The following is a 12,734-nucleotide window of genomic DNA, read 5'->3' on the forward strand; positions in this document are numbered from 1 at the left end:
GGTCAGTGTGTTCTAACTAGTTTCTCAGCACTGCACGGTCAAGAGCATCTTTGGTACTTAGACAGTGGTTGCTCAGGACATATGATAGGATCCAAGTCTCTACTGGAAGACTATGTCAAGAAAAGTGGTCCTGCAGTTACATACGGAGACAATGGAAAGGGGTTTACTAAAGGATATGGGAACATCAAGTGCAACAATGTGGTGTTTCAGAATGTTTCATATGTAAAGGGGCTCAAACACAACCTTATCTCAATCAGCGAATTGTGTGATGCTGATTATGAAGTTCATTTTACAAAGAAGGAGGGAAGAGTCATCTACACTGACAAGAACATTGCACTCTCATCAAGCAGAAAAGATGATATATATGTGCTCGACATGTTCTCAAGTGACAAGGCACTGATGCAATGTTTTTTTACCAAATCTCAAACCAATCTCAGCTGGATTTGGCACAAAAGGTTCTCACATTTGAACTTTAAGAATCTGTCTAAAATATCCAATCAAGATCTGGTTAGAGGTCTCCTAAAATTCAGTTTTGTCAAAGATAAGGTGTGCTCAGCGTGTGAACAAGGAAAACAAACCAAGTCATCTTTCAAACCCAAGTCATGTTCTAGCATATCCGTTCCTCTTCATTTACTTCACATGGACTTGTTTGGACCTATTCATGTTCGTTCCCTAGGAGGAAACAAGTATACTTTGGTGGTTGTGGATGAGTTTACTCGATTTACATGGGTGGTTTTCTTGAAGAAGAAAGGTCATGCTGCACAGGAAATTATCTCCTTGATTCGTCAAAATGAGACACTGACTGGTCTCAAAGTTAAGCAGCTAAGGAGTGATCATGGCACTGAGTTCCGGAATTCAACACTTGAAGACTTTTGTGATTTTAAAGGCATTGGGCAGAACTTTTCAGCTCCTCGCACACCTCAACAAAACGGAGTTGCTGAACGAAGAAATCGAACACTGATTGAGGCAGGAAGAACCTTGATGATACATGCTGGTCTCCCTATGTCGTTTTGGGTTGAAGCTGTTAATACAGCGTGTTATACTCAGAATCGCTCTCTAATTCACAAGGTTCACAAGAAGACACCATATGAGATGCTGAAAGGTCGAAAGCCAGACGTATCCTTCTTTCACGTGTTTGGATGTGTTTGCTATATTCTCAATCAGCGCGATCCCAAATCAAAATTTGAGCCTAAGGCTGACAAAGGTATTTTTGTTGGATATTCATCTATTTCAAAGGCTTTTCGTGTCTTTCATGTGAACAGGCAGTGCATTGAGGAATCCATTCATGTAAAGTTTGATGAAGAATCATACACTGATGAAAAAGTAGTTCATTCCTCTTCTATCTTTCAAGAGCTTCTCTCTTGCCCATATGATGAAGTTTCTCATACTGAAAAAGAAGCTATTATTCCTGGTCCTATCGCTTCAGACCCAAGTTCTGTAAATCAAGGTACTGCGGTCAGCTCGACAACTCATTTGTCCGATGCTGATGAAACCCTTGAAGCTGAAGATTCTCCTGCAACTGATGTTCCTTTCAGTAATAACACTTCAGTGTCAAATCCATTGGAATCAGCTCCTGAACATCAAGATCACCCTGTTGATCAAATTATTGGGAATCTTCATGATGGTGTCCGAACCAGATCTCGTGTATCTAATAATTTTTGCATGTATGTTAATTTCGTTTCAATGATCTTACCTGACAAGATACACTCAGCTCTTCAAGACGCTGACTGGATTAAAGCCATGCAAGACGAGTTGAATGAGTTCGAAAGGCACAAGGTTTGGACTCTTGTTCCCAGACCATCAGGAAAGACCATCACCGGAACATGCTGGGTCTACCGCAACAAAGTTGATAAAGATGGCATTATTACTCGCAACAAAGCAAGACTTGTTGCTCAGGGGTTCACTCAAATTGAATCTATTGACTACGGGGAGACTTTTGCTCCAGTTGCCCGCATTGAAGCAATCAGACTGTTTCTCGCATATGCCTCATACATGAACTTCATTGTCTACCAGATGGATGTCAAAACAACATTTCTTCATGGTGTGTTAGAAGAAGAAGTATTTCTCAAACAGCCCCCAGGCTTTGAAGACAAAGAGCACCCTGACTATGTGTACAGATTAGATAAAGCTGTATATGGACTAAAGCAAGTTCCCAGGGCCTGGTATGAGACACTGACATCATATCTTCTTGAAAATGGCTACAGAAGAAGAGCAATTGATAATACACTCTTCATCAAAAACAAAGGCTCAGACATGATTCTTGTTCAAATCTATGTCGATGATATCATCTTTGGTTCTCCAAATGAGAAGCTGAGCAAGGAATTCGCTGAGATCATGTCTCAAAGGTTCGAGATGAGCATGATGGGGAAGATGACCTTTTTCTTAGGTCTTGAGGTTCAGCAACAAAAATCAGGTATCTCAATTTGTCAAAGTAAATATATTGCTGACATGCTTGTTAAGTACTCTCTTAGCAAACCAGCTTCTACTCCGGTGTCCAAGACTGACAAGCTACACACTGATCCCACCGAAACTGATGTTAATCACTCTCTTTATCGAGGAATGATTGGATCTCTTCTCTACCTCGCTGCAAGTCGCCCTGATATCATGTTTGGAACCATTCTTTGTGCTAGATTCCAAGCTAATCCCAAGGAGTCTCATCTCATTGCAGTTAAACGCATCTTTCGATACTTAAAGGGCACTCAAAACTTGGCATTGTGGTACCCTCGTGACTCAGCACTTGAACTCTTTGGATACACTGATTCCGACTATGCAGGATGCAACTTAGACAAGAAGAGCACGTCAGGTAGATGTCATTTCCTTGGAAATCGACTAATCAGTTGGTCTAGCAAGAAGCAAACCTCAGTAGCTATCTCCACTGCAAAAGCTAAGTATGTTGCAATTGGGAGATGTTGTGCCCAACTCTTATGGATTCAGAATCAGCTTCTAGACTATGGGCTTAAATTCACAAAGACTCCTATATACTGTGATAACACCAGTGCCATTCAGATCACACAGAATCCTGTTCAGCACTCAAAGACAAAGCATATCGAGATCAGACATCACTTCATCAGAGACTATGTTGAGAAGGGCAAGGTTGTTCTTGAACATGTCAAGACTTCAGATCAACTAGCTGATATTTTCACCAAGGCCCTTGATACTCAAACTACTGCTCACATTATTGGAGAACTTGGAATGATCACTCTGGATTAAAAAATGTTTTACTAATGTTTGCTATTGTCTTATAAACTAATGTAATTTTTTTTTGCTGATGATGATGTGCTGATGATGTTTACCATGCTGAGTACATTGTATGATCTCTTATCTCTGTCTCTTCTACAAATCTTCTAAACTAAATTTGAATGATTCATTGTATTAAACCATACACTGATAACAACTTGAAACTCTTTGTCGATGGTTAGACAAAACACCAAGATCTATCACACGCAACTATCCTTTCTTATCAATCTTACACTGATTCTGTGATTCAGTGTGACAAAACACATGCTGATGAGAGTGTGACAGTCTTTGCCGATGGTTAGACCAAAACACCAAGGTCTATCACACGCAACTATCCCTTCTTACCAATCTTACACTGATTCTGTGATTGAGTGTGACAAAACACATGCTGATGAGAGTCTAACAGTCTTTGCCGATGGTTAGACCAAAACACCAAGGTCTATCACACGCAACAATCCTCTCTTCATGTAACAGTCTGGATTTCCAGGTATCCTTTATTGTTTTGATTTTTGGTGTCTTGAGAGGGGACTCGGCGAGTTGGAGCTCAGACTCGCCGAGTAGGGTCGCGATTCTGGACGTGGGATTCGTCTGGACTCGGCGAGTCCAGGATATGGACTCGGCGAGTCCGCGTTGTTTAATGAAACCCTAATTTCTCGGGTTTGGGACCTATTTAAAGGGCCTTATGGCCGTCATTTGTACCCAACAGTCCATAAAGAGAAACCCTAGAGTGCTTTAGCGATTTGAGAGAGAAAGGAAGCATTTGTTGACCTTTGTGTGTTGTTTAGCAAAGAAGAGGGAGGTTCTAGCCAAGAGGAGGCAAAGGAGGTTGCTATTATGTGGATTTGAAGCTTAGATCTTCGATCTAAAGGTATGATTTCGGCTCATCTTCTGTTTTGTGAAGTATGTTGGGTTTTGGGGTTTCTTGTGACCTTTGTTGGGTTGATTGGATGGTCAAATAGTCCCTTGCTAGTGATGAGGCTTTGGATCTGGATCCATAGAGGTCCAGAGAGCCTCATTCATCAAGCTTTATGAAGAACAATGGAGGTTATGACCTTGAGTTGTGGTATTTGTTGATAATTCTTCATATATGGTCATATAGAGGTTGTATGTACACCATGATAGGGGCTTTACGTGGTGAATCAGTCTAGGAAGGCCAGATCTATGAGTTAATGGAACAGATCTGACCTTAGAAGCGAGTTTGAGTGATTGCATGGCATGGACTCGCCGAGTCCGATGAACAGACTCGGCGAGTAGCTTGAAGATTGCCCTTAGATCGGCCAGTGAGTGGTCCAGTCGAGTCATGGGTTGACTCAGTGAGTCAGGGCGAGTTAGGAAGGGTGGTTAGTGGACTGAGTTGAGTCGGGGTGGCCCCGCGATTCTGCCAGGTGGAACTCGTCGAGTCAGGGGGAGTACTCGACGTGTAAAAAGGGAATCCTAGAAGGTTGGTGAAAATGTCTAGACTCGCCGAGTTGCCCTTGTGCACTCGCCGAGTCCGGTCAAAGTTGACCGTTGACCGTTGACCAGAGTTGACCTGTGTTGACTTCTTAGGGATAGTCAACCTTAGAGATAAAAAGTGTTAATTAGAGTCATGTGATGTTATAGGAGGATTAGAGCTCGGAGGATCGAGCACGAGGGATTTCCAGGATTCGTGAGATACCGAGATACGCGAGGTGAGTCTTCTCACTATACTTTACCTTGAATAGGTAATCAGAGCTATTTGTTAGTGTGTGTATGTTATGTGTATGCTATGTGTTGTACTGCATTATTTCTATGTGATTTATGATGTGCATGTTTACAGAGTTGGAACCGGAAGGTTCCTAGAGTTAGAACCTGAGGGTTCACAGAGTTTGGGTGCACGAACCCATAGAGTTATAGCCTCGAGTGGCTAATATGTGTTTTATGTGTGGTATTTTGGGGAACTCACTAAGCTTCGTGCTTACAGTGTTAGTGTTGTTGTTACAGGTACTAGCGATGATCGTGGGAAGGCGCCGGCTTGATCCGTACACACTCATGGGACTTTTGATATATATTTATGTGATCTTGGGATTTGTATGATACGAATTGGAATTTTAAACTTAACGTTTTATGAAATTAAATAAGAAATGTTTTTATATTTGCGAAAAATTATTTTGAAATTTACGGTGTTACACTTCACCTTCTTCTCACTCAGTGTCTAATGATTCAGTAAGAAACACCACTCACTGATAAAGACTCAACACTCTGTGCCGATGGTTAGGTAATTAAACCAATATCTATCACACGCACCAACCACCTTGCTAACCTTAAACAAGCAAGTTGTACCTTGAATTGACGACAAACTATCTTTCAGCATGTAACTTTTGGTGACTCTGATCTCAGCGCTTCCGCAGACACTGATCGTCGTTTCATCTTCAGTACAACGACTCTTTTTACCCAACAACTATTTTTTGATTTGACACTTTGTTAAGATACGCAGTTATTTTCGAAAAAGATAATCATTACCTTTTTAAAACCGTTTAATACCATATTTAAAATTTTTCCCAACCTCTCTCTCAAACCTTCCTCCCATAATTCACACTTCCTTCTCTCTCTCTTCAAAACCATAGAATCCAAACTCTCTTCAATGGCGACATCACTGTTTACTTTCTCCTCCACTTCAAGAAGAGTCATTCCAGCTCCAAATTCTCCTCCTCTTCCCATATACATCAAAGCCACAAATGTCATTTTCAACCCTGATATACCAGATGTTCATCGCGGTCTTGGACTTGATGATTTTGTCAATTTTCTAGTATCCTGCCGACTTCGATACGCTATCAGTGAGGTTCCATCAGAGTTCTTTCCCGAACAAGTATGTGAGTTCTACTACACCGCAACGGTTAATAATGAAAACAACGTCATCTCAGGCACTATTGGGCATGGCCGTCGCTCAGTTTTCATCACCGCTGATCTTCTCAGTGCTGCACTCAGGTTACCAATTTTTAAACCATTCTCTGAGCTTCCAACTATTGAACGCTGTCGACGCCTTTTCGATCAACTGGGCTACGATCACTCCAAGGCTGGTGCTCAACCAACTCTCATTCTGCGACAATGTATGACTCCAGGATGGAAGTTCTTCACCGGGGCACTTTGCAAATGTGTGGGTCACAAATCTCGTAGTGGTGATCCACTGAGTGCCTTTGAGCAACAAGTTGTATGTTCCCTTCTTCTCAACAAACGTCTTGATTATGGGGCTTTCTTCTTTGATCAGCTTGTCCAACTTCTTCGTGCCAATGTACGAGCTGATTGATGGAACCTTGCTCTTGGTAAGACCTCGCTTCTGATCCTAAAGTGGGACTTTCTTGGTTGCCTGGGTGTATCTGCAAAGTCACAAAGAACAAGGGCCGTCAGCCGCTTCCCGGGAGGAGTTCCCGGGAGAACGCTCCGACGGTCAAGTTAGGATGGCTCTAGGGTTTGTTTTTGTTCTCTTTAGATCGGTCAGGGAACTTACCTCGCTAGTATGAGAATGCGTCCTTTTATACCTAGCGCTCCTGCCTGGTCCGTACCAGATAGGATCGCTTTTTAGGGAGACAGGATCAGAGGGGCTGATTGGAGGGTCATGCGCCTTCCACTGTTAGAGCGCTCTCATTGGCTTTGACGGTAATGCTCTGATCCCACTGCTTGTCTCCTGGCCGTACTTTTGTCTTGGAGCGAAGAGCGTCACTTGGCGGGCGCGAGCCTTTCGCCTGGGCGTTCCGCTCCCGGGGCTGCCAGCGGGCGCTGAGCCTGCTGGGCCGGATCTGGCTGGTGTGCCCGGCTCTAGGGCTTGGATGCAACTCTTCTGTGTTGCCCTAGGCACACCATCAAGTCCCCCAGTCTAGTAGCCGTAGCGTTGCAGCGCTAGTTACGGCGTTCTGGGCTTAACTGAATGACGCGTGCTCGCTTTTCTTTATCCGTCACTCCATTTTTAATGGTGACGTGACTGTTGGCAGTTATATCATCACATCATACATTTAAATGTCCCGCCTCTTCTTCTTCTTTTAAGAGGGTCTTTGCACAGTTCCTTTTGCTTCCTTTGTTCTTCTTTTCTCTTCGTGTTCATTCTTCTTTCTCTTTTATGGCTAATCTCCCTGGGATCATCCCTTCTTCTGCCGAGTACCGAAAGTTGGAGGTCATGTATGGCTTATCCTCCTTAGAAGGTGTGGAATTTCCCTTTACTGGCTCTAGTATCTCTTCTCCCCCCTGGAAAAATTGGGGTTTTCCTAAAAACCCTAGATGCTGGCATACGATTGCCTCTGACAGATTTCCAAGAGGAGGTTCTTTAGAAGGACGACTGTAGTCTTCAGATGTTGATCCCTAACGCTGTTAACAAAGTGGTTGCCTTCGAGATGATCTGTAGGGCCAATGGGTATGTTCCTGACTATTTCGTTTTCAAATTCTTTTTCCGGTTCTGCCTTACCGGCGACAAGTGTACTTTTTCTGCTCGGCGAGGGGGGCATGCTTTAGTTCTTGATGGGCGTACCCCCAAGAATTGGCAAGACAAGTGGTTGTGGGTGAACCAGGAACTGGTTGGGAGTGGCCGTTACCGTGCCAACACTTTCGCCGATACTGTCCCCAAGCTCTTTCCTCGCAATCAAGAAGTCGTCGATTACCTGAAGAGTGTGCAAGTAACCGCTGAAGATTACTCCGAAGCGATCCTGTCCGGGGTAGGGATGAGCCCTTCCTAGAGGCGGCATGGCAAGATGGCGGTGTTCTACTCCGTCATTGATGGTGAGTGTCGCATTCGCTCTCTTTATTTTACTTTTGGTGTTTCTTTTAGCCGCCTCCTTGTGACTTGCATTTCGTTCTGTTTTTCTTTAGGTGTTGAGTCTTCCTTATCCATGGATGACATATTGCGTAAACGCTATCGAGGAAAACTGGAGTTTCGTGAGGTGGATCTGTTCGAGCATCTTCCCCCTCCTCGTCGGGCAGATCGTCCCAACACTCCTACTCATTCAGTCCCTCCAGCGGGCTCGTCGGCGCCTGGGGGAGATCCGTTGTTTGCCCGCCCAATTTCCTCTGTTATGCCAACGGGCGGTGTTTCTTCCTCTTCCCCGGAGGACTGTGAGGACAGCAAAGAGGGTATTATTGCTGACGTTCGGCGGGTGCAGGCGAAACGGAAGGCTATGCAGGCGATGGGTGAGCCGGTGACTGGCGCTCCTCCCGCCCCCAAGAGGGTGCATACTGGGCGCAGCTTTTCTCGCCTGCTGAGTTCGATGAGTTCCACGCCAGTAAACTCCACCTCTGCTGGCGTGGTGGTGATTCCCGATGATGACGCACAATAGTCTGAGGGGGTCAATAGGGCGACTGAACAGCCCGTTGTTCTGGATTTCTCTTCCGTTCCTTCTCCAACTATTCTGCGTGCTCCATCCAAGCTTTCCTCGGTGAAGGAATTCGGCCCTCCTGGGCCGGTTACGGCTTCCAATGACAATGGACGTGGTGCCGATGTTTCTGAGCCTACAGTCTTTGTGCCATCTTGGAATCTTCATGGTGGTTCTCGTTTTTCTGTTCGTGCCAACGCTCTGGAATTCTTGCGTCATGCCTTCCCCCCGGCTGCTGTTTGAGGATATGGGAGCGATGGGTAATCCTGCCCTTGCTTCCAATATGACTTATGCTGCTGCATAGGCGATGTTTTATCTTGTTGCAGGTTCTCGGCGTATCCACACCCTGGGTGAGGTGTAGACTTCACATGCCACCTGTGGATCGCGTGTGGCAAGCTTGGAGCGCCGTCTAAATGAGCTTGGTGATGATCTTTGCTCCTCCGAAAAGAAATGTGAACTATTGGCGTTTGAGAAGAATGTTCTTGATGAGGCTAGGGCTGCATTAGAGGCCAAGGTTGACTCTCTCACCCAAACTAATGAAGGCTTAATGATCCAGGTTGAAAGTATCGAGCGTGACATCGTTGACCGCGACAAGCTTGTGTCGTCGCTGCAAGCAGATGTGTGTGCTGTTCGCCGAGATTTGGATTGGCTGCTGCAAATTGGTGTTGTGCGTATCGTTGATAAGCTGATAAAGCATCCTGACTTTACCAATGCTATTAGCCTTATTTGCCATGCTGCATATGTGGCCGGGGTTGAATCTGCCTAGAAGGCTTTAAGTGGCGGTGAAGGTGGGGAGGCGGGTGCTAGTTCGTTGTCTGTCGGGCATGTGGTTAGCGTAAGTGATGCTCTCTTATCTGTTGCTAGTACGGATCACACAGGTCTGTTGGGTCTGGGAGAGATTGGTATTGATGGTTTGCGAGAGTTGTGTTCTTTTGGTTCAGAGGGCACTCCTGAGGATGCTGCGAGTCGTGAAATGGTGCTTGTGAATGACATTGGTGTGGGAGGAGATGGTAAGGATTGTGGTGCTAGTGGTGATGGTCGAGCAGGTGCTGGAGGTGGCGATGTTGATGAGGTGGCAGATGATAGGGAAGTTTCTGATGGGTTGGGTGAGAAAGTGAGTGCGGATGATGTTGTGGTTGGTGATAAGTTTGCTGGTGATGGTTCGAAGCCGTAATATTTCCTTGTTTTGTTTGGTCTATGTGCTTTGCTTTTTCAGTGGTTGGATTGTCCAGAACAATGTTTTTCTTTTATGTGTATGTGTTTGATATGCACTAAGCATTATCTATTATCTCCTTTTGTGTTTTGTGTTTGGCTTATTCATTTATTATCTATTGCTCAAGATGTGCCAAATATTTTGCTTTGTTTGTTATTATGGACACGCTAAGTGTTCACATTGAGTGCGCTTAGCACTCATCATTTAATCGTTGGATATCATTACACTAAGTATGAGAAATCAGCAATTGCATTACTATTTAACCGTGGGTTTTTTTTGTAAATACACTGAGTATTAAGCTCATGTCGCTTATGCATGAAATTTTATATATGTCGAGTACTAAACTCATGCCTTAAAATACAGGAATACACTGAGTATCAATTTTCATATCACTTAGCATGGATAAATGTACTCTAAGTACCTCTAAGGTGCAACATATTCAATGGGATATCAACCAACTAGGGTTACATATTTCCTCTTCCTTAGAAGAAATATTTCTTTAGGTTCCTAGCATTCCATGTTCTTGGAATGGGTCTTCCTTCCATCGTCTCTAATACATATGCCCCGTTCCTGTTTGCCTCTATGACCCTGTATGGGCCTTCCCACGTTGGGCCTAGCTTTCCCTGGGGCTGTGCCCGACTGGCCTCATTTTTCCTCAAAACATACTCGCCCACTTTGAAGGCCTTCTCCTTTACCCTTTGGTTGTAATACCTTTCTGTTGCATGTTTATATGCAACTTGGCGTACTCCCGACTCTTCGCACTTTTCCTCTAGGATGTCTAGGTTTATCCTCAGGCCTTGTACATTGCTTTCCTCATCTTGGTTGGCCACCCTTAGCGTATTCATTGCCACTTCCATGGGAAGCATGGCTTCAGTCCCATATGTCAAGCTGAAAGGGGTTTCCTTTGTGCTTTTCCGTGGCGTAGTCCTGTATGACCATAGCACTATTGGTAACTCCTCTACCCAATTCCCTTTTGCTTTGCCCAACCTCTTTTTGATCCCATTGACAATGGTTCGGTTGGACACCTCTGTTTGACCGTTCGCTTGGGGGTGTGCCACCGATGTGAAGCGCTGGCTTATCCCTTTGGCAGCGCACCATTCTCTGAATGGGTTCTCAGCGAATTGCAAACCATTGTCATTGATGAGAACCTTAGGTGTTCCAAATCTTGTCATGATGTTTTCCCACACAAATTTTATCATGTGCCTCCCAGATATGCATGCCAATGGCTCAGCTTCAATCCATTTTGTGAAGTAATCCACGGCTACCACCATATACTTCAGCTTCCCTGGTGCTTCTGGGAATGGACCCACTATGTCTATGCCCCATTGGTAGAAAGGCCACGGGCTGGATATGTTGCTTAGCGGTGCCGGGGGTTCCGCCTGGACTGGGGCGTAAGATTGACACTCCCCACATTTCTTAGTTACTTCTATTGCGTCTTGATGTATCGTTGGCCAGTATACCCCCATTCATAGCACCTTTCCTGTCAAAGCCCTCGCTCCTTCGTGTGCGCCTACCTGCCCTGAGTGTGCTTCCTGCAGTGTCTCTCTTCCCTTGGCTTGATCTAAACATTTTAGCCATGGAGATGTGAACCCCTTCTTGTACAACTCCCCGTTCACCATTGCGTATGAGGGCGCCTTTATGCGTATTTTTCTGGCTTCGTCATGGTCGTCCGGCAACACCCCTCTCTGGAGGTATTCCCAGAACGGTGTCATCCATGTGGGTCCTGCGGGGGTCAGGACGTTCACCTTCTGTTCATCAATGCTTCTCTCCTGGAGCACCTCTACTAAAACTTTCTTTGACAGGTGGTCGAAACAAGTGGACGCTAGCTTGCTCAACGCGTCTGCCCTCTTATTCTCACTTCTGGGTATCTGCTTGATTGTGAATTGGCCGAACGATTCTATCAGTTGCTTTACCATCTTTACATACCTTCCCATTCTTTGGTCTCTTACCTCAAAACTCCCATTTACTTGGTTCGCTGCTAACCTTGAGTCGGTTAGCGCTGTTACAGCTTTCACACCCATCTGTTTGGCGAGTCGTAGTCCTGCGAGCAGTGCCTTATATTCCGCCTCGTTGTTCGATGTATGGAAGTCAAAACGGAGGGCGTAGGTTACCTTTTCTCCTTCTGGGCTAGTCAAGATCAGACCCGCCCCTGAGCCCTCCCTGCTGGATGCTCTGTCCGTGTACAGGGTCTGTAACACCGTAAATTTCAAAATAATTTTTCACAAATTATAAAAACATTTCTCATTTAATTTTCATAAAACATTAATTTTAAATCCCAATTCACATCATACAAAATCCCAAGATCAAATGTATATCAAAAATCCCATGCGTGTGTACAGATCAAGCCGGCGCCTTCCCACGGTCATCGCTAGTACCTGAAACAACAACACTAACACTGTAAGCACAAAGCTTAGTGAGTTCCCCAAAATACCACATAAACATATATTAGCCACTCGAGGCTATATCTCTGTGGGTCCGTGCACCCAAACTCTGTGAACCCTCAGGTTCTAACTCTGGGAACGTTCCGGTTCCAACTCTATAAACATGCACAACATAAATCACATAGAAACAATGCACTACAACACATCACATACATATAGCATACAAATACTCTGATCACATAACTCTGGTTACCTACTCAAGTTAAAGTATAGTGAGAAGACTCACCTCGCGTATCTCGATAACTCGCGACTCTTGGAATCACTCGTGCTCGATCCTCCGAGCTATAATCCTCCTATAACATCATATGACTCTAATTAACACTTTTACCACTAAGGTTGACTACCCCTATCAAGTCAACACTGGTCAACTCTGGTCAACGGTCAACGGTCAACTTTGACCGGACTCGGCGAGTGCACTAGGGCGACTCGGCGAGTCTAAGCGTTTTCACCAACTCTCTAGGATTCCCTTTTAGACACGTCGAGTATTCCCCTAACTCGACGAGTTCCACCTGGTAAGAATCGCGGGGC

At 44.9% G+C, this 12,734-nt stretch overlaps 1 protein-coding gene across 1 annotated transcript; it reads right to left on the reverse strand.

Moving 5' to 3' along the window:
• Positions 1 to 11,231: 11,231 nt before the first annotated feature.
• On the reverse strand, positions 11,232 to 11,786 carry LOC145076090 (uncharacterized). Its single transcript, XM_079022093.1, has one exon. It carries the CDS (start codon positions 11,784 to 11,786, stop codon positions 11,232 to 11,234), a length of 555 nt encoding a protein of 184 aa, XP_078878219.1.
• Positions 11,787 to 12,734: the final 948 nt, after the last annotated feature.

This window comes from Lactuca serriola, chromosome 9 (assembly GCF_051521515.1).
Source record: "Lactuca serriola cultivar US96UC23 chromosome 9, Lser_US96UC23_V15, whole genome shotgun sequence".
Taxonomy (NCBI): domain Eukaryota; kingdom Viridiplantae; phylum Streptophyta; class Magnoliopsida; order Asterales; family Asteraceae; genus Lactuca; species Lactuca serriola.

Excerpts from the sequence above, each read along its gene's own strand:
- LOC145076090 (XM_079022093.1), bottom strand. The coding sequence starts at position 11,786 with ATGGGTGTGAAAGCTGTAACAGCGCTAACCGACTCAAGGTTAGCAGCG.